Source organism: Leishmania mexicana, chromosome 34 (assembly GCF_000234665.1).
Source record: "Leishmania mexicana MHOM/GT/2001/U1103 complete genome, chromosome 34".
In the NCBI taxonomy this organism is placed as follows: Eukaryota; Euglenozoa; class Kinetoplastea; order Trypanosomatida; family Trypanosomatidae; genus Leishmania; species Leishmania mexicana.
This window is the reverse complement of record NC_018338.1, coordinates 686,821-706,902: the sequence shown is the minus strand read 5'-3', so window position 1 is coordinate 706,902 and position 20,082 is coordinate 686,821. Positions and strand designations below refer to the sequence as shown.

Genomic DNA, 20,082 nt, shown 5'->3' with positions numbered 1-20,082 from the left:
ATGGTTGGGGTGGGGAGGGAGGGGGGAAGAGGGAGGAGATGTGGCAAGAGCAGCACCGAAACGTAAGGTGGCGCAGTAGATGAGGAAAGACGAGAAGAAAAGCGGTAACGGTCAACGACAACGCCAGCGGGTGTGCCGGTGGGACCAGACACACACGCCGTGGGTGCGTCATGACCTCGAGCATTCTTCTTGATTATCAGTATTTGGGGGGGGGGGGGGGGGCAATCTGGCTGGTTGCTTGCCTCTTACTCGTCTTTACACGTTCCATGGTGCAGTCCGAACGCACAAACGAACACGCTGCGTAGATGCGGTTGCGTGGAAGACCTGTACACACGTCACTGCGACGCACAACCGTGCAAGGGGAAAATGTGTCGTAACAGCTCTTAAAATGGGATTCGAACGAGGATCAGACAAGGCAGATCAGAAGTGGTCACCGTCCATACAAAAACAGCACAACATCGCTGCACCGAGGGCGGGGTGGGGTTGTGTGTGCGGGGGTCATACAGACGCCGTAGGTGAATGGGACTGGAAGCCTCTCTCTCCCCCCGCCTTCAAACCCTCCCCCTTTCCCCTTTTCCCCCGCTTTTGTTTATCGCCTTTCTGCAGGCCACACATGTGCGGGTGCAGTCGTGAAGCCCTGCCACCCTCCTAACACAATCCCCCCATAAAGAGTTTGCATAAAGCGAAGCACTATGCGAATAGAACACGCGCGCCTTTTTTCTGGCCGGGGAAGCTTGACCAGTTGGGTTTCCAAACTGCTCGAGGAGGCAGCACCGAACATAGCCGGCGACTCAACCAACGAGGAGGACCTCAAGCGCTACACGGCAAAGCTCTTCCGCACCAGGAGCCTACCCACTCATGCTTGGGGTCGGGTTCGTCTCCGTCTTCGGAAGCAGACGGGCAGCAGATCGCGGCAGTTCAAACGCAAGGCCGAGTTGGCGAAGGTCGCCCACGGGATTGCCGCAACGCGGCCTGGGCGGTGGCAAGCCTCCCTCATTATTTTTTCTCTTCCCTTCAGCGCTGGCTGCAGGATGGAAGGTCTCAGGCGCCACTGTGGAGGAAGGGCTACTGCTTGGATTCTAGACCGGTGCTGAGCCATGTCCCGCTAAACACCCTACACGCACGGCAATCTTATGGGCCTGACAGCAATCCGCTGTGCAGGGACAACGGGCAGCGCACAGGCGACCGCTCAGGTTGTTTCCCCTAGTCTCCTCGCTTACTCCAGCTCTGGGAGGACCGCCGCCAATGTGCGACGCACACACAGAGAGAGGGATGGGCCCAATCAAAATGCAGAGCTTATACGTCCCCCCCATAGGTGAGTGCAAACTACGGGAGGGGGGACGACGTCTGGCTATGGCGATAAGATGCTTAACGGATAAATGAAACCCGAAGGCGTAGCGAGGGCACGGTCACGTTTGTTCTCCCTACGTGTGAAGGAATACGGCAGAGCGCATACGGCCAGCAGGAGCGCCAGCAATACACATCATTTTGTGTGCATCCCCTCACCTCCTCTCCATATCCGAGCGCGCCTCGATAAGATAAAACGGCTATGTTTGTTTGCATGTGTACTTGTATGCATGCGCTGTATTCGTTTATGGCTGTCGGGTCACCGGCACCCGCGCATCCGTTGAGGTCGTCCCTGTTCGCCTTTTTTCCTCCTCTCCTTCTACCGCTTGACCTTTGGTCTTCGTTGCGGATGCGGCGTCGCTCGAATTGCCCACCCCGCAGTCGCACTACGACAGAGCACACAGCCACACCGCACACTATTCCTCGTCATGTGTGCCCTCTGATGGCCCACAAAAAAAGGGGAGCGGAGTTGAGGCGAGGAATGGCGAAAAGCGCCTGTTTGGGTGAGGCCAAGCAGAAATGCCCCGCACTATCGACAACACAACCCGCACAGACAACCGTTATTGCCCCTCCCCCCTCCTGCGCTCGCAAGGGTTGGCACGGGGCCTGCAGTCACTTTCCTTTTGGGGACTCCATACCAAAGTCACGGCCGCACGCTCGCTGCCCTCCATCAAGCCCGCGAGCCGTCGATCTCTCCCGTGGAATCCTTCACGATCCACTCAATGGCTTCCTCTGGTGTGTCGACGAAATGGATCGCGTTGGCCTGTTGGGAAGAGAGCTGGAGAGATTCAATGATGCCTTCGCAGCACTTCTCCCACGGGTCATGGAACGCGACGATCACCGGCATTGGGAGGTCGCTGGGGTGGATGGTCTTCTGCACCCAAATGGTCACCAACTCCTGCAGTGTGCCTGTCGTCCCAGGCAGAACGATAAAGTAGCGGGAGTGGGTCGTGAGCTGCTCGATGCGGTGCAGCATCGAAGTCGAGTCCAACAGCTTGGTCAGGTATTTGTTCCCCTCTCTGAGGGGGCCAGGGAACACCTCCGACACGACGATGCCGACAACCTCGGCTGACGCGGCAGCAGAGCCTGCCGCTGCCGCATCCCTCACCTCGCGCGCGCCTTTGCTAACGGCCTCCATAGAGCCGCCGTAGCCGCCCGTGATGACAGTGAAACCGTTCTGAGCGGCAAGACGACCGACATCCTCAGCCTGCTGCCACCGCGGCATGCCAACCTCCGTGCGCGACCACCCAAAGACGGCCACTGCGCGTTTCTCCGTGCGCTGGTAGTCCGGAATGGGAGACGGTATGGCTTGTTACCCTTTCGGCTGATTCGAAGAGTGGGCTGGCGGATAGAAGTCCGCAAAAGCCGACCTTTGCCAACACCTACACGCGCTTTCATTGGCAAGGAGAGGTGGATGTCAGGGAGGGGGAGGGGGACTGCATGTAAAAGAGAGAAGGCAAAAATGGCGGTGACAGTGCCGCTAAAGACGGGGAGAGCGGGGCGAAGCAGAACGAAAAGCGCCTAAGACAACGCGAAAGAAAAGGAGCGAGCGAGCGAGACGCGTACGACGCGCAACAGAGATGCGCGCAACACACCGTGTGACGGAGGTGGAGGTGGTGATGATTACGCGATTAGCGCAGCAGGCGTGAGCTGGAACCAGAAAAAGAGAGGGAGAGCACCAGCACCCCAGCGCAAGGGAAGAACGCAGGAAACGTGCGTATGGATCCGCTGATGCGTGTATTTCGGAGCAGCTGGTGGGTGCGTAGACCGTCAAGGAAGAACGTAAGCAGACAGAAAAGATGGGAAAATAAGAGCCGCGCGTGGGTTGGGGGTGGGAGTGTGTGTCTGCCGTACATGTGCACACACGCACCGATATGTATACGTGGCCGTGCACCGACGGGGGGGGAAGTACGAAAACAAAGGAGCGGCAGAAGGAGGCCAACAGAAGAGGGAAAGGGGGAGAGAGTAAAGGCGTGTGTGCGAGTAGAGAGGAGCGTCGCAGAGCAAACACAGCCAGCCGGCACGCAGTGCTCGGCTTCAAGAGCCGGCACACATGTCATAGAGGTGGCGTAGCGCTTCCATTGTGCCGTGCTTGTGTCCGAGTGGATGCTACTTCTCGATTCGAAAGGCAGGAGAGCAAGAGGCAGCTGCGCGGGACAGCCGCAAGCGACGACCAGAGTCCTTTTCTTTTGCATGTATGTGTCTGTGTGTGTGAGGAGTGGAATTTAGTGTGCGCGTTGCCTCAAGGTAACCTCGTGTCGTGCCGTGCAGCACGATTATGTGTTGAAGGATGGGTAACAGGCAGTGCGCAAGAGGGGCCAGCCCGTGTTGTTTGCGCAACACGCGCTCACACAGCTCCTCCGCCCCCGTCGCTGTCGCTGCTCCGCGAAATCGCCGTCGTCCTTGTTGTCAAGACGCACTCTGACTACACGAACGCACTGGCATGGTGTCATGGTCTCTCTCTCTCGCTTCCTCTGGGCCTATCGTCTCTGCGCAGTCTCGTGAAGAGCAACGGCAAATGTGCCACGGGCCGCATAGTCGAGCGGGGAGAGATGTCAGACCATGATACATGCCACGTGCACCGTGAAGCGTCAGCACATGAGCGGCAACACACAAACAAAAGGGTAGCGGGGCTGACTCCTCACACCGCGGCCCTTGTGTGCTCTTCCATGGCGCGCCTCTCACGCCTTCGGGGCCCCTATGTCCAACGTGCTCATAATCTGCTTCGCCACGGCGTCGGGGGGCGTGTCGATGACGGGGCCAAAGGCATCATAGCGCACCTCCGACTTTTTGTCCTCGATCCTGATTTCGTCCTTTCCCGCCTCATCCTTCATGGCACGTAGGAAAGCGTGGTAGTCGAACTGGCCTGGTCGCTTGTTGAACGTCTCCACCCACGCCTCATACAGTTGGGGGAAGGTGTAGTACTTGAGCAGCATCTGGGTAATGAAGATGCAGTCGAGGCGCTTGAAGACCTCGTCCTTGATTTCGCAGCGGACCAGCACCAGCTGCTTACTACGGGCCAGTTCGGTGAAGAACTGAATGGTCATGTGAATCTGCGCATCGTCCTGCTTTTTTTGCCACTCAGCGAGTGGCGTGACGCCGACGAGGTCGTCCTTAAAGTTGGTCACAACGTTGAACAGACCCTTGTCGCGAAACACCGGAACCACAAAGTACGGCGATGCCTTCAGACGCGGCTCAAGGGCGTAGTACGCCTCGGACGAGATGGTGCGTCCCCAGTACTGGAGGAACTGCATGTGGTGATGGTTCCAAATGGTTGCCACCTGCTGTGGGGTGGACATCTCGAAGAGACTCTGCTTGCAGACCTCATCGAGCGACTTGCGGCCAGGCCGCTTGAAGTAGCCGAGGGGCACGCGAGACGCACGCAGCATATCCACTCGCTGCTCTGCACGGTGCGCCGTAGTGCGGAGTGGGGAAAAGAGGTGAGGAAGAAACAGAGTCGACGGCGCCGTGCAGCACCGAGTTCCTGTGCAGTTGATGAGAAGAGCGACAGGGGGGGGGCTTGTGGACATGAACGAGGTAGGCGAGGTGTAGAGAAGCGGAGAGTGGCGATCCAGGTATCGTGCAGCAGTCCAGGACGCCTCGTATGTGTGCGAGGGGAGAGGGGAGGCGGAGGTGGCGCACAGAGATCGGGGGAAGGGGGAAGGGGCACGTCACGCCCAGCCGATGCGCGGGCTCAGAGCGTTCTATCGCCCCGCCTCACGGCTCTCTCTTTCTCTCTCTCGCGGGCAAGAGATGCAAAGACGCTACACCAAGCCTCATGTTCGCTGCTTCCTGTCTCGACTGTCTTCAGTGCGGTATTCGTGGCTTGGGAAAAAAAAGCTCAAGGACGGGGTAGGCGACAGCGGCCCTCCACCGTACGCTGAGAATCTAGGTGCATGGGAAGAAGGAAAACGAAGGAGGGAGGACACGAAGCGACACAGAACAAAAGCAGCAGCAGACACGGCACGCATACACACTGACCGAGGGAGAGGGAGAGGGAGGGAGGGAGTGGGGTACACCCAAAGTGGCGGTGCGGTGGTGGCTTTCCCCTGCACGGTGGACACAAGCCGTCGGCAATGACCAGCGACCAGCAGTCCGACTTCCTTCGGCTGTTTCTCTCTCGACACCGGTGACTCTCTCAGTGAAACACGGCTCGCCGAGTTGCGGTGGCACTGTCAAGGGGGTGCGCCTTTGGTGTTTGATGCATCCGGCTGCTCGCCGTCGCAGTGCGGTAAAGACGCTCATGGTTTGCGCTCGAGCATCGCGAGGAGGCCACAGAGCCGCACGGACTTGCGTGGGCGCTGCTATCAGCCCACAAGCTGGGCCCTCGTCGCGGCAGCGAGTGTGTTGAGGACGCCCGCGAACCATGCGACCCACTACCACTGCTGCCCCGGCGCTGGGGCTTTCGTACCTTCTCTGGTCGTCCGCCGGTGCGACCGTGCGGTGCCGGTGAGTCGCCATCCCCGTCTCTCGCGCTGCTACTACCATCGCCTCTGTGGCTGCGTGATTGGCGCCGAAGAAAAGCTGCTGCGGTGGAGACAGCCGGATCTGATAGTGGCGGTGGTGTGTCGAACCGCGTAGAGCGGCGCCGGTTTGTGGACGATGAGGAAGGCGCGCGCTGCGCATGACTGCCACGCAAGGCGGCGGGCGGAGGTGCCGGAGACGCCAGCGTCTGCCCACGTCGCGTCGCTGATGCACGGGACGTGGCACTGCCTGCCGACCGCTGCCTGCCGTACGGCGGTCGCGACGACACTCCGACGTAGCCGCCGTCTGATTCGCGAGATAGCGAGCGCAGATACGGGTTCTCGCCGCGGCGCTGGCCACTCGCAGACCGGTAAGCACTGCCTCCGCCACCGGTGACAGCGCTAGCGGGTTGCGGAAAACGATGCTGACTGCGCCCGCGCTCTAAAGTGCGCCGGGCCGTCCGCTGACTCTCTAGCGCTTCCTGCAGCTGCACTCGCAACTCTTTGTTCCTGGCTCTCAGCTTCTCCGCATCCGCAGCGAGTTGCACCTGCTGCTGGAAGTCTTTGCACAGCCGCTGCATCTCGTGCATCTTGTGCCGGCTCAGCTGCACCAGCGCCTCGTTCTCCCGCCTCAGCTTCGCGTTTTCGGATTCGAGCTGGGAAAGACGAGATCGGGCGCGGAGCAGATCGTGGCGAAGTGCGTCTGCCTCTGAAACAGTTGTGGGAAGGGAGGAACGCACTACAAAGGGCTCTAAAGTCGCCTCAGCTAGTTTGGCTGGAGAAGCGCTTGCCGTATCCGTGCGTGCACACAAGACGCCGTCGGCTCCCTCTGCAGACGCCCCCTCTGAGCCACCAGTGTGGAGCGGAATAGGAAAGATAGCGCGAGTAAAATCGACGTCGTAGTCCAGTGTCAAGAAGCGCTGCTCCAGAACCTCGCTGGCGATGTCCTCGTCCAGCTCAATCACTGTATCGCCGACAGCGGTGCGAATACGGCCTTTGTCAGGGTTGGCCGTGACGTCATTCCCCGTCATCGTTAAAGAGGCGAGGGCAGCTGTGTCGATGTCTAGCTCGCCGGCGCGTCTGCGACTCGGCCGGGCCTCGGTGCCGCGCGCGGTCCGGGACGGAGTTGTCTGTCCCTGTACGTCCCGCTGAATGCGCTCCTTCATCTCCGCTACCGTCTCCACGAAAAAGCGTACGCACGGAGAGCGGCCAATAAGCGCGTCGTACAGCATCTGCGCAAATTTTTCGAAGGATTTGCGGACGCCAGCGGACGTTGTCAGTGCGAGCACGTCCATCTCCGTGAGCGACGCAGCAAGCCGCAGCGGGTGGTGCGCGGAGGAAGACGTGAGAGGCTCAGGGGCTGCGGTAACGAGCGTCTTCACAGAGACGCTGTCGTCGGCGGCCGACGCGTCACCTTTGATGGGTCTTGATGCATTTCTGGTGACGGTAAGGCGGAGCAGTGGTTGCTTCGCATCCGTAGCAAACCGTACCACGTAGCGGCCACATGAAGAGTATACGGTGCACTCAGACATGATTTACGATCGGGCTCGGCGCCTTCACAGGCGCAACGGGGTGTGTGCTGGGAAGCTGGAAGAGGGCAGTGGTGCTCATTCAGGCACAGAGAGGAAGATCAGTGGCCCCCCGACTCACACGTAGGAGCGGCGTCAGCCTTCTCTCGCAGACCAGCGGATCAGCAAAAAAAACGGGAGAGGACGAAGATGAGGCACGACAAGTGCGGCACAAGAGCAAGAGCACATGAAAGTTGTGCAGAAGAGGGGGTTGCAGGGGCAGTGAGGGGACGCCTCCCCCACTCGCGCGCCAGCTGACGACCCCCGCTCTCCGCGTAGCGCAGCACGAGTGGCATCGCCTGGGCACGTGCAATCGGCCAAAGATACCTCAGCCACATACATCCATCAATAAGTGTGTTGCGTGGAAGACGCACTTCTTTGCTTTGTTTTCTGTTTGTTGATTTTCTGCTGTGACGCTGCGGTGATGACCTGCTATGCGGTTTGTCCTCGTCGTCGTTCGTGCGCTGCAACTGCATGCTGCATGCAGCCTGAGGCAAGCACAGAACGACTCTTCTCTAGACGCCAAGCGAAAGAGGAAGAACAAAGAACGCGCCTCACGGAAGACAACGTGTGCACCTGTGTGCCCGTGCCAAAAAGAGGGAGACAGAAAATGTGCACCGCCACATGCGTCGCTGATTTTCTTCTCTGCTCGCCCGGCGCCAGAGCCACCGCGCTCTCACGCCAGCACTCGGCCCTCCTTGCTGCACTTGCGGTACACGACCACCGTCTCTGGCGCCACCGCGTGATTCACAATCCGCTCGAGCGCCTCCGCGACAAAGTTGTTCGAGTCGTTCTCCTTGATGAGCGGCGCCGCCGTCGGCTGCTGCCACCGCGTCAGGACACCGACCGGAATCGCCACCGCCGATCCCACGGGGTGCGTGCTGCGGTCGAGAAGGTAGAGTCGCGCCGCCTGCCCCTGAGGGGACGCGGCCTCCACGACATGCCCTGACGCGGCGTCCCGCGCGATGTCGAGGAATGGAGGCGGGTAGAAGAGCGGGTGCCCAAAGTGGTGACGCTCCTGTTCAAAGTACTCCGCCCACGCCTCGGCGCGCAGCTGATGGTAGAGCCGAAGCACCTCCAGGGCAACTGCCGGATGGCAGGCGGCGATATCAGGAAAATTCGCCGCACTCGAGTTCAGTGCACAGCCCTGCATGTCTCCCTCGGGTACTGCAGGGCTAGCTGTCGCAGTCGGTGGAGGAGGGGAAGGGCAGAAGAATGATGCCGCAGTGCTCTCCTCTGCAACTTCCACCTTCACCGAGGCAGCAGAAAGACTCTTGACCGGCGAATAGGAAGAAAGTGGCGCTTGCTCCTCTGCGGCCGCGTCGTCGAGCGCGCCGGCCTCGTGTTTGTGGTCACGCAGTACGCCGGCGGACACCAGCGACTCCCGTGTGCGTGCCCAGTCTCGCGCGAAGGTTTTTTCGACTGTGCGCGAAAGGGTTGCATTGAACTGCGGGTTGCGCAGCACCTCCATCCCCATGGCACAGTCGGGGTGACAGTAATAGTTGTATTCCTTGTCGATCTTTGCCGCAGCGGAGCGGAGCGCTTGCGGCGACGGCAGCAGGCTCGCGTGCGGAGAGTCGCGACTGAGCGGTGGGGAGACTGACAAGCCCGATGGCGCGACAAGAACAGCGGCAGGCGTAGGCGAGCCCGCAGTGGCCTCGCCATTGGGCGGCTCCCGGCCGGTGTACTGTGCCCGCCGGTTCCTCGCAGCGGCCGAAGCGGCTCTGGGCAAGCCGAGAGTACCACCCCCTGCACTTGTTGCGGCTGTCGAAGTCACAGCTACCTCATCGTAGAGCCACTCATTTGAGTAGACGTCCCTGGCACAGGTTATGTGCGTGCGAGACCCGCAGGCGTCACACGTGACGGTGGGGACCTCAGCGAGCCACTGTCCACACACGGTGCACAGACAATAGAAGCAGGGCGCCGACGCGTCCTCTGGGGTATCGGAGAGCTGTGCATCAACGGAGTGCGCGCCGCCGAGCACGCCTGCTGTGGCAGACGAGAAAGATGTTAGCGTGCTCGCCATCGAAGTGCCCGGCACGCGACCCACTGCGCACGTGCACGACATCGGGCTCACCTCTTACTCCTCGGGTTTGTGCTCACTTCAGCCCCCCTTTCTTCTGCCTCCCGTTTCTGGTCCGCACCTCCGCGTCCGTGGGGCCTGCGCTTGTAGGGGAAGACGGAGACAAAGGTGCATGGATGCGTGCGGGTATGTGCGACCACGTATCCGCGGTTGTGATGCGTCATACGGCGGAGGGAGCAGCACATGCACAGCATTCGAAAAAAGGGAGGGACACAGAAGCGGAGAGGATGCGCAGTGGCAGGCGATAGTGAGACATGACTTGGGTGCTCCAGCCAGGTGCCGGAGTGGAAGAGAAAGGAAAAGGAGAACAGACGATCTCAAGCCCAGCCAAGGTGCATTGAAGTGAACCGCAAGCTGTGCATGGATCGAAGGAGTGGAGGGCGGTCAAGGGAGCTGAAGACCGGAGCGGAAACGCTCCAGCCTACACCCGCTCCTCTCTGCGCCTCCCTCTCCGAGTCGGCGAACAACTCGCACAGAATTTCTTGATCGCCTCTTTTTCTCTTCTATGCTTGTGGGTTCAGATAGCACGTGTATCAGTGCGGGTGCCGGTGGGTGTACACCTCGCAGCAGGAGGGCGGTGGTCAAGCTCCCCGAGCAGCAGAGCATCGAAAACAAGAGGTCGTATGCAGATGCCATCACTCATCCTCCACCTCCGTCCCTTTCCGATGCACGCTCGCGGCGTACGGAAAGAGGAGGAGAACGCGGCGTAGGAGAGAGAAAGCCGTCGACCAAAGGAGGGGGTGCAGCGCGGCCTAGGGAGCAAAAGACGGCCGATGAGTTGCACTACATATACGTCGTCGTTCCCAGCCTCCTCAGCTGCGACTGCAGCTGCTGCGACTGGCTCGTGAGAAAGTGTCTGGCAGGGCCAAGGAGCGCAGATGCATAAAGCGGAGGGTGCGCTCCCACCCCACGCGCTGCCGCAGCAGCGCCTGCCGAAGTTGTGATGCTGGCAGCCACGATGTGGCACCACAAAAAGAAGAGCACGAGCCAGACGTGGCGGCTCGCTTGCAGACGAGACCGTCTCCCCTCGTTCACCGCAGACGCGCCATCAACTTCGATCGGGTGCATCTCCTCCAAGATGCGTGACGGCGGGCTGGACGGCTCAGCAGCTCGTGAGGACGAGAAAAACAACGCGTGCACGCATTCAACCTGGGAAGAGGACACGGGGACGGAAGTGGCGGCCGCAGCCGCAGCCTCCCTGTGATCGTACAAGCACTTGGAGTTGTCTATATGCGCGAAGGGGGTATTCACCAAGTCTGTGCGGTCAAGCTCGTAGGCCTGCTGAAGCACCGCTGCGTATACGCGCTGGAAGGCGTCCTCGCTCCCCTGCTCCCAAAACCACCGAATGGCTGGCACTGCCAGGGAGGCCGACCCGTCCGGCGCCGCGTTGAATGCTTTGTCCTGATGAGAAACCACCTGCCTCGCCTGAAAGTGAGCTCCCCACTGCCGCACTGCCTCCAGCCACTGTCCCTCTTCGGTCACTCGACGCTGCTCACGCACGCGCACCTCCTCAGTCAGGTAACGGATGTACGCCTCGTTGCCGGCTCCGCTGGCGCCGTCCGCGCACTCCTTTGTGTCGGGGGCGTCACCTGCTGATGCAGATGTAGAATACATCGGATTCGATGTTGATCCTTGCTGTTGCTGCAGATGCCCGCACTCCCGTGCACGCGTGTATACGGTTCGGAGAAGCGTGTAGTCCTCCGTGCGCAGCACGCACAGCCGCGCGACAGCGTCGACAAGGTCAGCCGCTTGTGGGTCAAGCATCTGTGTGCGTGCGTGTTTCCTTTGTTTGATGCATTCGTATCACCTGCGGGTGCGCAGCGTAGGGGTCCATGCAAGGCGCGGCGGGTATGCGGTGAGTCTTGTCCGCGTCCCTGAACACGGACAAAATAGGCGACGGCGAATGGCTGCGTTGTGAGGGAATGGGCAGCGAGCGACAAAGGAGCGCGTGGCGCACAAAGGCGTGCGAGGACGGCACGCGGAGGGGGGAAGGAGGGGGAAAGAGGGGGAAGGAGCGAGACAAAAGGCGAAGAAATGGGGAGAAGATCAATGAAGAAGAGGAGATTGTTGCTGCTGTTGTGAGAGTGCACCTGCGGCCGCGCCGCTAGTGGAGAGGAGCTCTCCTTCAGCCTACCGCGACAGCTGCTGCTGCGCACAACTGAAAAAGAGCATAGACACCCACAGTCATGCGTGTCGCAGAGGAAAGGGTGGGGGTGCATCACCTGGCTTGGCTGATGCGCTCGCACTCTGCACTCCGAGGTGTCCTTCGGACTCCATCGCACACGCGCTGGGATGGAGAGGGGGAGGGGAAAGGCATGGCACTGACGGACGTGCATTGGGGCACATGGGACGTACACCGAAATGTGTGTGTGCGTATACACGCGCGTCGACATTGTGGCTGTTTGTGTGCTCTGCTTTTGTTCACGAAAATGAAACTAAAAGGAAAAGAAGAAAGACACGAGAAGACGTCGCCCCCGCCTAGTGGTGCTTCTTGGTCGCATGGCGAAGCGCCTCCTCCATCTTCGCGCGCTTCTTCTTGGCCGCAGTGAAGTCGCCGAGACGCTTCTTGCAGTACTTCAAGGCACGCTTCTCCTTGCCGACACGCAGAAACTCCTGAACGCGCTTCTCCAGGGGAGAGAGGCCGACGAGGTCCGCAATGATTGCCTTTACAGCACGCAGGTGCTTGTGGGGCACGGCAAAGCGGTCGTTCGGCGACGGCTGGCGCGGGCGGCGGGTCGTCACATGACCCTTGTTGAAGCCGGCAATGATGCCGGTGCGAGGAGTGGGAGCAGGCATTCGTTCCTCTTGGTGATGTGCTGTTGTTGTTTTTTATTTTTGAGGGGTTTTCGATGATGCCGGTTCGTTGCAGAGCCAGTTCAGTTGCGCGCGCGGACGCAGCGGAGGTTGCAGCGATGATGCGGCACCGGTGACGCAAGGTGGGTGAGCGCACGAGATGAGCACATGTGTAGGTGCGCGTAGAGTGGAGTTATCGTGACGGCAAGGGGTAGAGGGGAAGGAAAGCGTCGCCGATGCAGCGGTAGAGAGAACGCGGTTACGGAAAGAGTGAAAGGGGGAGGAACAGCGGTGACAAATCATGAGAACACCAAACCGCCTGCACGAGTAGCAGCGTGCAAGTGGTGCACAGGGGCCACAAGCAGAGAAGAAAAGCCGAAGTGGGCACGCGCCTCCCCCGCCCTCTCACGGCAAAATCGTTCGCGGAAAGGAGCAGAGGAAAACGCAGCCTCAGAGACAAAAAGCAAACAGTGGCGGCAGGACGAGCAGGAAAAAAGCACCGATGTGCCTCCTTGCCACCGGTCGTCGTCGCGATCACCCCCCTCCTCCCCGTCTCGCTCCTCGCCCTCTTTGAGCGCACACACACACACACACGCGCGTTCTCTACCCCTCTTGAATCCACACCTTCGACCTCTGCCGCCGGAGCAACGATCGCCACAACGGGGGGGAGGAGGGGGAGGTCACAGTGCTGCTCCCGGCCGAAGGTAAAGGAGCTGCTCAGGGTGGCACGCATGTCGGTGTCTCAGTATGCAGTGGTCTACGTTTTTTTTTCTGGTAAAGAGATCAAATAAGAAAAGGAGAAATGATACCGAACGCCGCGTCAGAGCCGCAGCGGACACGCCCGCGCCGTGCACACGTGTCGGCGAAGGAGGAGAGCTCAGGCACGGCAAACTGTCCATCACGAACCCCCGTCGCCGTCGCTCGTAAGAACCCGACGCGGGAAGAGAGAGGAGACCTGGGATGCCTCGGCATCCGCGCTGGTGCGTGTGGTGCGGCGTCTGCTGCGCCCTGGATGGGTTTCTTAACGCTTGCGCAGAAACACGATGCGGTTGTTGCGGCGCCACGCAGCGCGGTACGACGGGCGCAGCTTGGAGGCCTTGTGACCCTTGTGGCGCAGACCACGGTGCTTGCGACCAGCAGAAGTCAAACCACGCTGCTCACGGTGCTTGTGCACGGAGTTGACGATCCAGTTGATGCGGGGGTCGCGGCGGATCGTCTTGCACATCGGGTCAACGGCGATGACCTCGTACCATTTGAACGTGGAATCCATGTTCACCCAGTACGAGTTCAGCACGCGCAGGTTGCCGAAGCGCTTGCCCAGACGCTGCTCCGCAACGGCCTGGTTGTTCTTGTTGAGCTTCATACCAAGCACACCGCTGGTCTTCGGCTTACCGTACGTGATACCCTTGTGGACCGGGCGCTTGCGGCCACCACGGCGCACGCGCACGCGGAATACGCAGAAGCCCTGCTTCGTCTTGTAGCCAAGCATGCGGGCCTTCTCCGGGCGCGTGGGGCGGCGCAGGCGCACCACCGTGTGCTGGTGACGGAACTCCCACGAGCGGATACGCTGGATAAAGCGCATCACATCGGAAGACTTCTTCTTCCACAGCTCGTTCAAGTACATGAAAGCCCCCATGGTTACTACACCTGGCGCTGTCGGTCTGTCACGCGGCGACGTTGCACATCAGACAGAGGCACCGTCACGGAAGAGTGTCGCAGCACGAAAGGAGAGCCAGGGAAGGAGAGGAGGTGCGAGAGTGGGGGTGAGGGAAAACGGAGGAGAAACAAAGCAGGCAATGAAGCGACGGAGAGACATCAGTGCGAGTGGAAAGTGCGGCCCAAGCGGAAGGCAACAGTGTTAAAAAAGAGAGGGACGGTTTCAGTGCGGACGCAGCACGATCCGATGCGTATCCCACGCAACCCGACACACGTCGGGGCGGGTCGGTAACCCAAACGGGCTTCCTTTCGTTAGACGACATGGCAGATATCCGGGAAACGTGGAGGACGTACGAGCATCTCCTCTCCCTCTTCCTCTGCAGAGAGAGAGAAAGACACGTCCCATCCGCATCAGCACCGACCATTCCCCCAGAGGGACGGCAGCAATCTGACGGACGTCTCTCCGCACAACCGAAATGAATGCGCCCCAATTTCTCGCCTTCCCTTGCCACACTGTACTTTCGATTCCTTCATTTTCCTTTTGTCTTGGGGCAAAGACACGCCCGACACATGCCTGCGCCGAGGTGAAAAAATCAGTAAAACATAGAAACCGCATTGAACACACTAACACACCGTCGGAGCGCACAGAGAGGATCACGCGGCAAGTGCACATTGACGCACCGCCATTCGCGAAACGCCCACCAGCGCTCATTCGTGCACAACGGCGAGGGAGTGAGAGACAGTGGCATTCATATGCGCACACGCATTGGAGAACGTACACAGAAGAAGAGGCAAAGACCCTCAGACGCAGCAGCTGACTTACTTGCCGAGGCGCTCGCGGATGGCCGCGACCTTCGCCTTCGCGGCGGCCCTCTTCTCCGCGCCGCTCAGCTTCTTCGTCTTGTAGCTCTTGTGCGCGACGCTCTCCTTCTTCGCCTTCTTCGGCAGCGACTTCGACGGGTCCGCGCGGATCGCCGCGTGCGCCTTCTTGTACATGCCCTCGATGCTCTCCGGCAAAACCTTCGCGGCCATGTACTTCGAGAACTGCACGCACTTCTCGTCGGGGTTCGAGCTCGCCTCCTCCTTCACCTGCTTCAGGTACTCCGCAACGTGCTTGCCAAAGATGCGGTCGCGGTGCACCTTCGCGTCCAGTGAGCTCTTCTCCTTGTTGTAGCCGGGGAAGCGGTTGGGGCGGTGCGGCACAGCCATACCGCCGTCCACCGCGCCCTTCAGCACGCCGAACACGCGGGCACCGGTCGTCGTGCGCGCGAGGCCGACGTCCAGGATCGCCTTGAACGGGAAGCGCTCCTCGTCGTCGCCCTCGTCGTCCTTCTTCGTGCGCACAGCAGAGTACGAGCCGTCCGCCTCCTTCGCGCCCTGGAACTTGTCCGCGATGCCCAGCTTCGCCAGCGTGCGGCGCGCCAGCAGCAGCCCAGTCGCGTACGCAGCGGCGTAGTTTGTCAGGCCGTGCTCAATCCCGAACGCAGGCAGCTCGTGCGCGTACGCGGCCATCACCACCTCGTCGCCGACGATCTTCGCCTGCACGATCTGCGCAATGATGTCCTTGTTCGTGATGCGCACAACAAGGCGGTACTTGGGCGAGCCAAACTTCGTCTTGTCCTGCAGCACCATCTGGCGGCGCGCGTGGTAGTCCGTCTTGCCCTCGCGGCGACGGCGGTACTTCACCTGAAAGCGCTTGAAGTACGCCTTGTTCTTCACGACCTTGACGAACGGCATCTCGAGTGCGTGGGCGAGTGTTTCGTGTGTTTACGTGGTTGTACGATGGTGAGACGTAGAAACTTCAAAAAAATCGTGATGGTGTGCATTTCAGCATGGGTTTGACGTCAAACCGATGCATGAGCGAGCGGCGAAGGTGAGAAAGTCGCACAGGCATGAGTTTTGTATCCACGAGGGAAGGGGAAGATGTGCAGCCGTCGTTGTAGTTCATGGAGACACGAGGCAGTACCCATCACCAACAGAAGCGGAGATGCCAAAGAACAAACAGAGGAACAACACGCGCAGAAAGTTGTGCTGCCGCAGAGATGGAAGAGCGCCCGCATAAAGGCAATCCGCAGGCAGGCTCTTCCACAGGACGCGTCCATGGCAGCGGAGATCGAAGGAGGACCGTGCCTGTATTCCCCCTACACACGTTGCAGCCGCGCACACGCGATGACCACACACAGCCCGTACCGGGAAGCAGTGTTGCAGTCTCTGAGACAGGCCAACACCCACTCGGCAATGGCGAAGATCGCTAGCCAGAGCAGAGCGGAGAGAAAAAAAGTAGCAAGCAAGCGCCCACCTACAAGCGCGCACGCTTGCGTTCTGGCCAACTGCGCTCCCTTTTCCACGCAGCACCCCTTCCTCCTTCATAGGGTGTGCCCGTGCAGCCCTTCTAATGACTTATAACGAGGAAGCTCTGACCTTTCCGCCTCGCTAGCGCCCCATCAGTGGTGAGAGAGGGGGAGCAGACGCGACAAGAGGCCGAGAAAAAGACACACAGAAAATTAGCAATGAAAACAAAAAAAAAAGAAATATATGAGGTTCCCTCAGCGGCACGTGCGCACGCGGTTGCCGCCAGCGCGCCTCGCTGTCCCTGTTCCAAGACAACCATGCGGATGCACTTCTTTCAGCCAAAGGAACAGGAATCAGAAAAGAGGCGTCAGAGCAGGAGACCAAAAGAGACTCGCGTATTCAGAGGTGAGCGCTCGACTTACTTGCCGAGGCGCTCGCGGATGGCCGCGACCTTCGCCTTCGCGGCGGCCCTCTTCTCCGCGCCGCTCAGCTTCTTCGTCTTGTAGCTCTTGTGCGCGACGCTCTCCTTCTTCGCCTTCTTCGGCAGCGACTTCGACGGGTCCGCGCGGATCGCCGCGTGCGCCTTCTTGTACATGCCCTCGATGCTCTCCGGCAAAACCTTCGCGGCCATGTACTTCGAGAACTGCACGCACTTCTCGTCGGGGTTCGAGCTCGCCTCCTCCTTCACCTGCTTCAGGTACTCCGCAACGTGCTTGCCAAAGATGCGGTCGCGGTGCACCTTCGCGTCCAGTGAGCTCTTCTCCTTGTTGTAGCCGGGGAAGCGGTTGGGGCGGTGCGGCACAGCCATACCGCCGTCCACCGCGCCCTTCAGCACGCCGAACACGCGGGCACCGGTCGTCGTGCGCGCGAGGCCGACGTCCAGGATCGCCTTGAACGGGAAGCGCTCCTCGTCGTCGCCCTCGTCGTCCTTCTTCGTGCGCACAGCAGAGTACGAGCCGTCCGCCTCCTTCGCGCCCTGGAACTTGTCCGCGATGCCCAGCTTCGCCAGCGTGCGGCGCGCCAGCAGCAGCCCAGTCGCGTACGCAGCGGCGTAGTTTGTCAGGCCGTGCTCAATCCCGAACGCAGGCAGCTCGTGCGCGTACGCGGCCATCACCACCTCGTCGCCGACGATCTTCGCCTGCACGATCTGCGCAATGATGTCCTTGTTCGTGATGCGCACAACAAGGCGGTACTTGGGCGAGCCAAACTTCGTCTTGTCCTGCAGCACCATCTGGCGGCGCGCGTGGTAGTCCGTCTTGCCCTCGCGGCGACGGCGGTACTTCACCTGAAAGCGCTTGAAGTACGCCTTGTTCTTCACGACCTTGACGAACGGCATCTCGAGTGCGTGGGCGAGTGTTTCGCGGGTTTCTTTGTGACGATCGCGCGCACCCAATTTGCCAACATGCGCATGGGAATCATGCCGTTGTGGATGTGGTTTGCGCAGTGCCATCACCGCAACGCATAGGGTTGTTCAACAGAAGAAGTGGAGGGTCAGCAGTCAGCGATAGAAGCAGCAGGATAGTTGAGCGCACGACAGAAGCAAGCAGGACAATGCCGGGAAGAGCGCGATGTTGTGTTGCTGGTGTTGTTCACCGCTCCCTCGCGCCCCTCTCCCTCACCACCACCACCTCTTTCCCCGCCTAAGCTCCCCCCGCTCCCTCGTGCGCTGGTTCGCCTGTTTTGGGGTGTCCATCTTTTTCGTTCCTGTGCATGCGTGTGCGTGTGCGTGTGCATTGTCTGCTGCTGCATTGTTTTTCCCATGCTTCGTGGGTGCGCCCTTCACTGTTCGTGCGGCTGCTTAGTCACTTGTTAAGACACCAGAACCATTCGAGGACACGGACCAACACCATTTTAATAAAAAAGAAAGAAAGGCGTGATCGAAACAGAAACAGAGGCACAGGCATCCAGCCCTTGTGCGTCCAGACAAGCCAGCGAGAGTCCTCAGACGCAGCAGCTGACTTACTTGCCGAGGCGCTCGCGGATGGCCGCGACCTTCGCCTTCGCGGCGGCCCTCTTCTCCGCGCCGCTCAGCTTCTTCGTCTTGTAGCTCTTGTGCGCGACGCTCTCCTTCTTCGCCTTCTTCGGCAGCGACTTCGACGGGTCCGCGCGGATCGCCGCGTGCGCCTTCTTGTACATGCCCTCGATGCTCTCCGGCAAAACCTTCGCGGCCATGTACTTCGAGAACTGCACGCACTTCTCGTCGGGGTTCGAGCTCGCCTCCTCCTTCACCTGCTTCAGGTACTCCGCAACGTGCTTGCCAAAGATGCGGTCGCGGTGCACCTTCGCGTCCAGTGAGCTCTTCTCCTTGTTGTAGCCGGGGAAGCGGTTGGGGCGGTGCGGCACAGCCATACCGCCGTCCACCGCGCCCTTCAGCACGCCGAACACGCGGGCACCGGTCGTCGTGCGCGCGAGGCCGACGTCCAGGATCGCCTTGAACGGGAAGCGCTCCTCGTCGTCGCCCTCGTCGTCCTTCTTCGTGCGCACAGCAGAGTACGAGCCGTCCGCCTCCTTCGCGCCCTGGAACTTGTCCGCGATGCCCAGCTTCGCCAGCGTGCGGCGCGCCAGCAGCAGCCCAGTCGCGTACGCAGCGGCGTAGTTTGTCAGGCCGTGCTCAATCCCGAACGCAGGCAGCTCGTGCGCGTACGCGGCCATCACCACCTCGTCGCCGACGATCTTCGCCTGCACGATCTGCGCAATGATGTCCTTGTTCGTGATGCGCACAACAAGGCGGTACTTGGGCGAGCCAAACTTCGTCTTGTCCTGCAGCACCATCTGGCGGCGCGCGTGGTAGTCCGTCTTGCCCTCGCGGCGACGGCGGTACTTCACCTGAAAGCGCTTGAAGTACGCCTTGTTCTTCACGACCTTGACGAACGGCATCTCGAGTGCGTGGGCGAGTGTTCGAAAACCTCTGTTGTTGTGAGCGGAGACGGGGTAAAGCGAGGAAAGAGGTGCGTCGAATGTGCATGATGGTGAGTGCAGAAAGGGGAGCAAGATGGAGGAGGAAAAGCATGTCGCGAAAGGTGCGCACGCGATGCACGAGCGTGTGAGCAATGCATTCAGATGAAGGAGAGGAAGGAGAAGGGCAGCAGTATGGCAAGTAGGCGGATGGAAAAGAGATGAAGAGAGAAGGAGAGATACAAAGCAATCGCGAGTGCGTGTGCGCAGTGCTTACACCTGTGGGAAGGCGGGGAGAGGAGCGGCACCGTTGAGCTACACAGTGCACAACCTGCCTTGCGCACACAAAGGAAGGAGAGGAGGCGAGAGCGCAGAGAAGGGAAAAGCACAAGTGGCCCGTCTCAGCTCCTCCCTTGCGGATGTCTGTGGGTCTGGGGAGTTTGGGGAAAGGAGCTGCAGACTCCGACCACGACCTCGATCACCACCCCACGCTTCACCTCAGCTTGTTTCCGCTGCGCGCCCCAACTTGTCCGCCCTTCAACGCCAACGATAACGGCGCATCGTCTATGTCGACGAAGAGCGGTGCCACTGAGCCTCATACCCAACAAGTGACCATGTTGTTCTTTCTATTCGCTTGGTTTCACGACGGCTTCTTGAGACTCGGGTGAGGAGCGTGCGCCAACATAATCGGCACACATCGGCGAATAAACGGAGAGAGAAAGGGGAAAAAACGGTACAATGTCTTGCTGGGCGCAGTGCAAGTCCTTCCCCAAGTGCCGCAGTGTGTACATATGAAAAGGAAAATGGGGGAGGGAGGGGGAAGGGGTTGACGACGTTTTACATTATAGAGATCGAGCATCACCGCACCTGTTTGACGTGCAGACGAAGAGCAAGAAGAGCAAGAGAGGAAAAAAAGAAGATGGGGGGGGGGGGGGGCATTCACCGGGGCAGTTATAGCAGCAGTATCCATACAGCATACATGGGA

The 20,082-nt window shown here is 60.1% G+C and overlaps 10 protein-coding genes across 10 annotated transcripts; all 10 read right to left on the bottom strand.

The window, feature by feature from the left end:
- Nucleotides 1–2,017: 2,017 nt before the first annotated feature.
- On the bottom strand, nucleotides 2,018–2,572 carry LMXM_34_1960 (ribosomal protein L32-like protein; the record flags this gene model as incomplete). Its single annotated transcript, XM_003879142.1, has 1 exon — nucleotides 2,018–2,572. The coding sequence occupies one exon, from the start codon at nucleotides 2,570–2,572 to the stop codon at nucleotides 2,018–2,020; it is 555 nt and encodes a 184-aa protein (XP_003879191.1).
- A 1,456-nt stretch (nucleotides 2,573–4,028) lies between these two features.
- On the bottom strand, nucleotides 4,029–4,736 carry LMXM_34_1950 (conserved hypothetical protein; the record flags this gene model as incomplete). The annotated part of the gene is made up of 1 exon (XM_003879141.1): nucleotides 4,029–4,736. The coding sequence occupies one exon, from the start codon at nucleotides 4,734–4,736 to the stop codon at nucleotides 4,029–4,031; it is 708 nt and encodes a 235-aa protein (XP_003879190.1).
- A 749-nt stretch (nucleotides 4,737–5,485) lies between these two features.
- Nucleotides 5,486–7,342, bottom strand: LMXM_34_1945 (conserved hypothetical protein; the record flags this gene model as incomplete). The annotated part of the gene is made up of 1 exon (XM_003879140.1): nucleotides 5,486–7,342. One exon carries the CDS (start codon nucleotides 7,340–7,342, stop codon nucleotides 5,486–5,488), a length of 1,857 nt encoding a protein of 618 aa, XP_003879189.1.
- Nucleotides 7,343–8,054: 712 nt separating this feature from the next.
- LMXM_34_1940 (hypothetical protein, unknown function) lies at nucleotides 8,055–9,404 on the bottom strand (the record flags this gene model as incomplete). Its single annotated transcript, XM_003879139.1, has 1 exon — nucleotides 8,055–9,404. The coding sequence occupies one exon, from the start codon at nucleotides 9,402–9,404 to the stop codon at nucleotides 8,055–8,057; it is 1,350 nt and encodes a 449-aa protein (XP_003879188.1).
- Nucleotides 9,405–10,244: 840 nt separating this feature from the next.
- On the bottom strand, nucleotides 10,245–11,225 carry LMXM_34_1930 (hypothetical protein, unknown function; the record flags this gene model as incomplete). The annotated part of the gene is made up of 1 exon (XM_003879138.1): nucleotides 10,245–11,225. One exon carries the CDS (start codon nucleotides 11,223–11,225, stop codon nucleotides 10,245–10,247), a length of 981 nt encoding a protein of 326 aa, XP_003879187.1.
- A 714-nt stretch (nucleotides 11,226–11,939) lies between these two features.
- LMXM_34_1920 (putative 60S Ribosomal protein L36) lies at nucleotides 11,940–12,257 on the bottom strand (the record flags this gene model as incomplete). Its single annotated transcript, XM_003879137.1, has 1 exon — nucleotides 11,940–12,257. The coding sequence occupies one exon, from the start codon at nucleotides 12,255–12,257 to the stop codon at nucleotides 11,940–11,942; it is 318 nt and encodes a 105-aa protein (XP_003879186.1).
- Nucleotides 12,258–13,275: 1,018 nt separating this feature from the next.
- On the bottom strand, nucleotides 13,276–13,878 carry LMXM_34_1910 (putative ribosomal protein L15; the record flags this gene model as incomplete). Its single annotated transcript, XM_003879136.1, has 1 exon — nucleotides 13,276–13,878. The coding sequence occupies one exon, from the start codon at nucleotides 13,876–13,878 to the stop codon at nucleotides 13,276–13,278; it is 603 nt and encodes a 200-aa protein (XP_003879185.1).
- An 851-nt stretch (nucleotides 13,879–14,729) lies between these two features.
- On the bottom strand, nucleotides 14,730–15,647 carry LMXM_34_1900 (putative 60S ribosomal protein L5; the record flags this gene model as incomplete). The annotated part of the gene is made up of 1 exon (XM_003879135.1): nucleotides 14,730–15,647. The coding sequence occupies one exon, from the start codon at nucleotides 15,645–15,647 to the stop codon at nucleotides 14,730–14,732; it is 918 nt and encodes a 305-aa protein (XP_003879184.1).
- A 973-nt stretch (nucleotides 15,648–16,620) lies between these two features.
- LMXM_34_1890 (putative 60S ribosomal protein L5) lies at nucleotides 16,621–17,538 on the bottom strand (the record flags this gene model as incomplete). Its single annotated transcript, XM_003879134.1, has 1 exon — nucleotides 16,621–17,538. One exon carries the CDS (start codon nucleotides 17,536–17,538, stop codon nucleotides 16,621–16,623), a length of 918 nt encoding a protein of 305 aa, XP_003879183.1.
- Nucleotides 17,539–18,161: 623 nt separating this feature from the next.
- Nucleotides 18,162–19,079, bottom strand: LMXM_34_1880 (putative 60S ribosomal protein L5; the record flags this gene model as incomplete). The annotated part of the gene is made up of 1 exon (XM_003879133.1): nucleotides 18,162–19,079. The coding sequence occupies one exon, from the start codon at nucleotides 19,077–19,079 to the stop codon at nucleotides 18,162–18,164; it is 918 nt and encodes a 305-aa protein (XP_003879182.1).
- Between the last annotated feature and the right edge of the window lie 1,003 nt (nucleotides 19,080–20,082).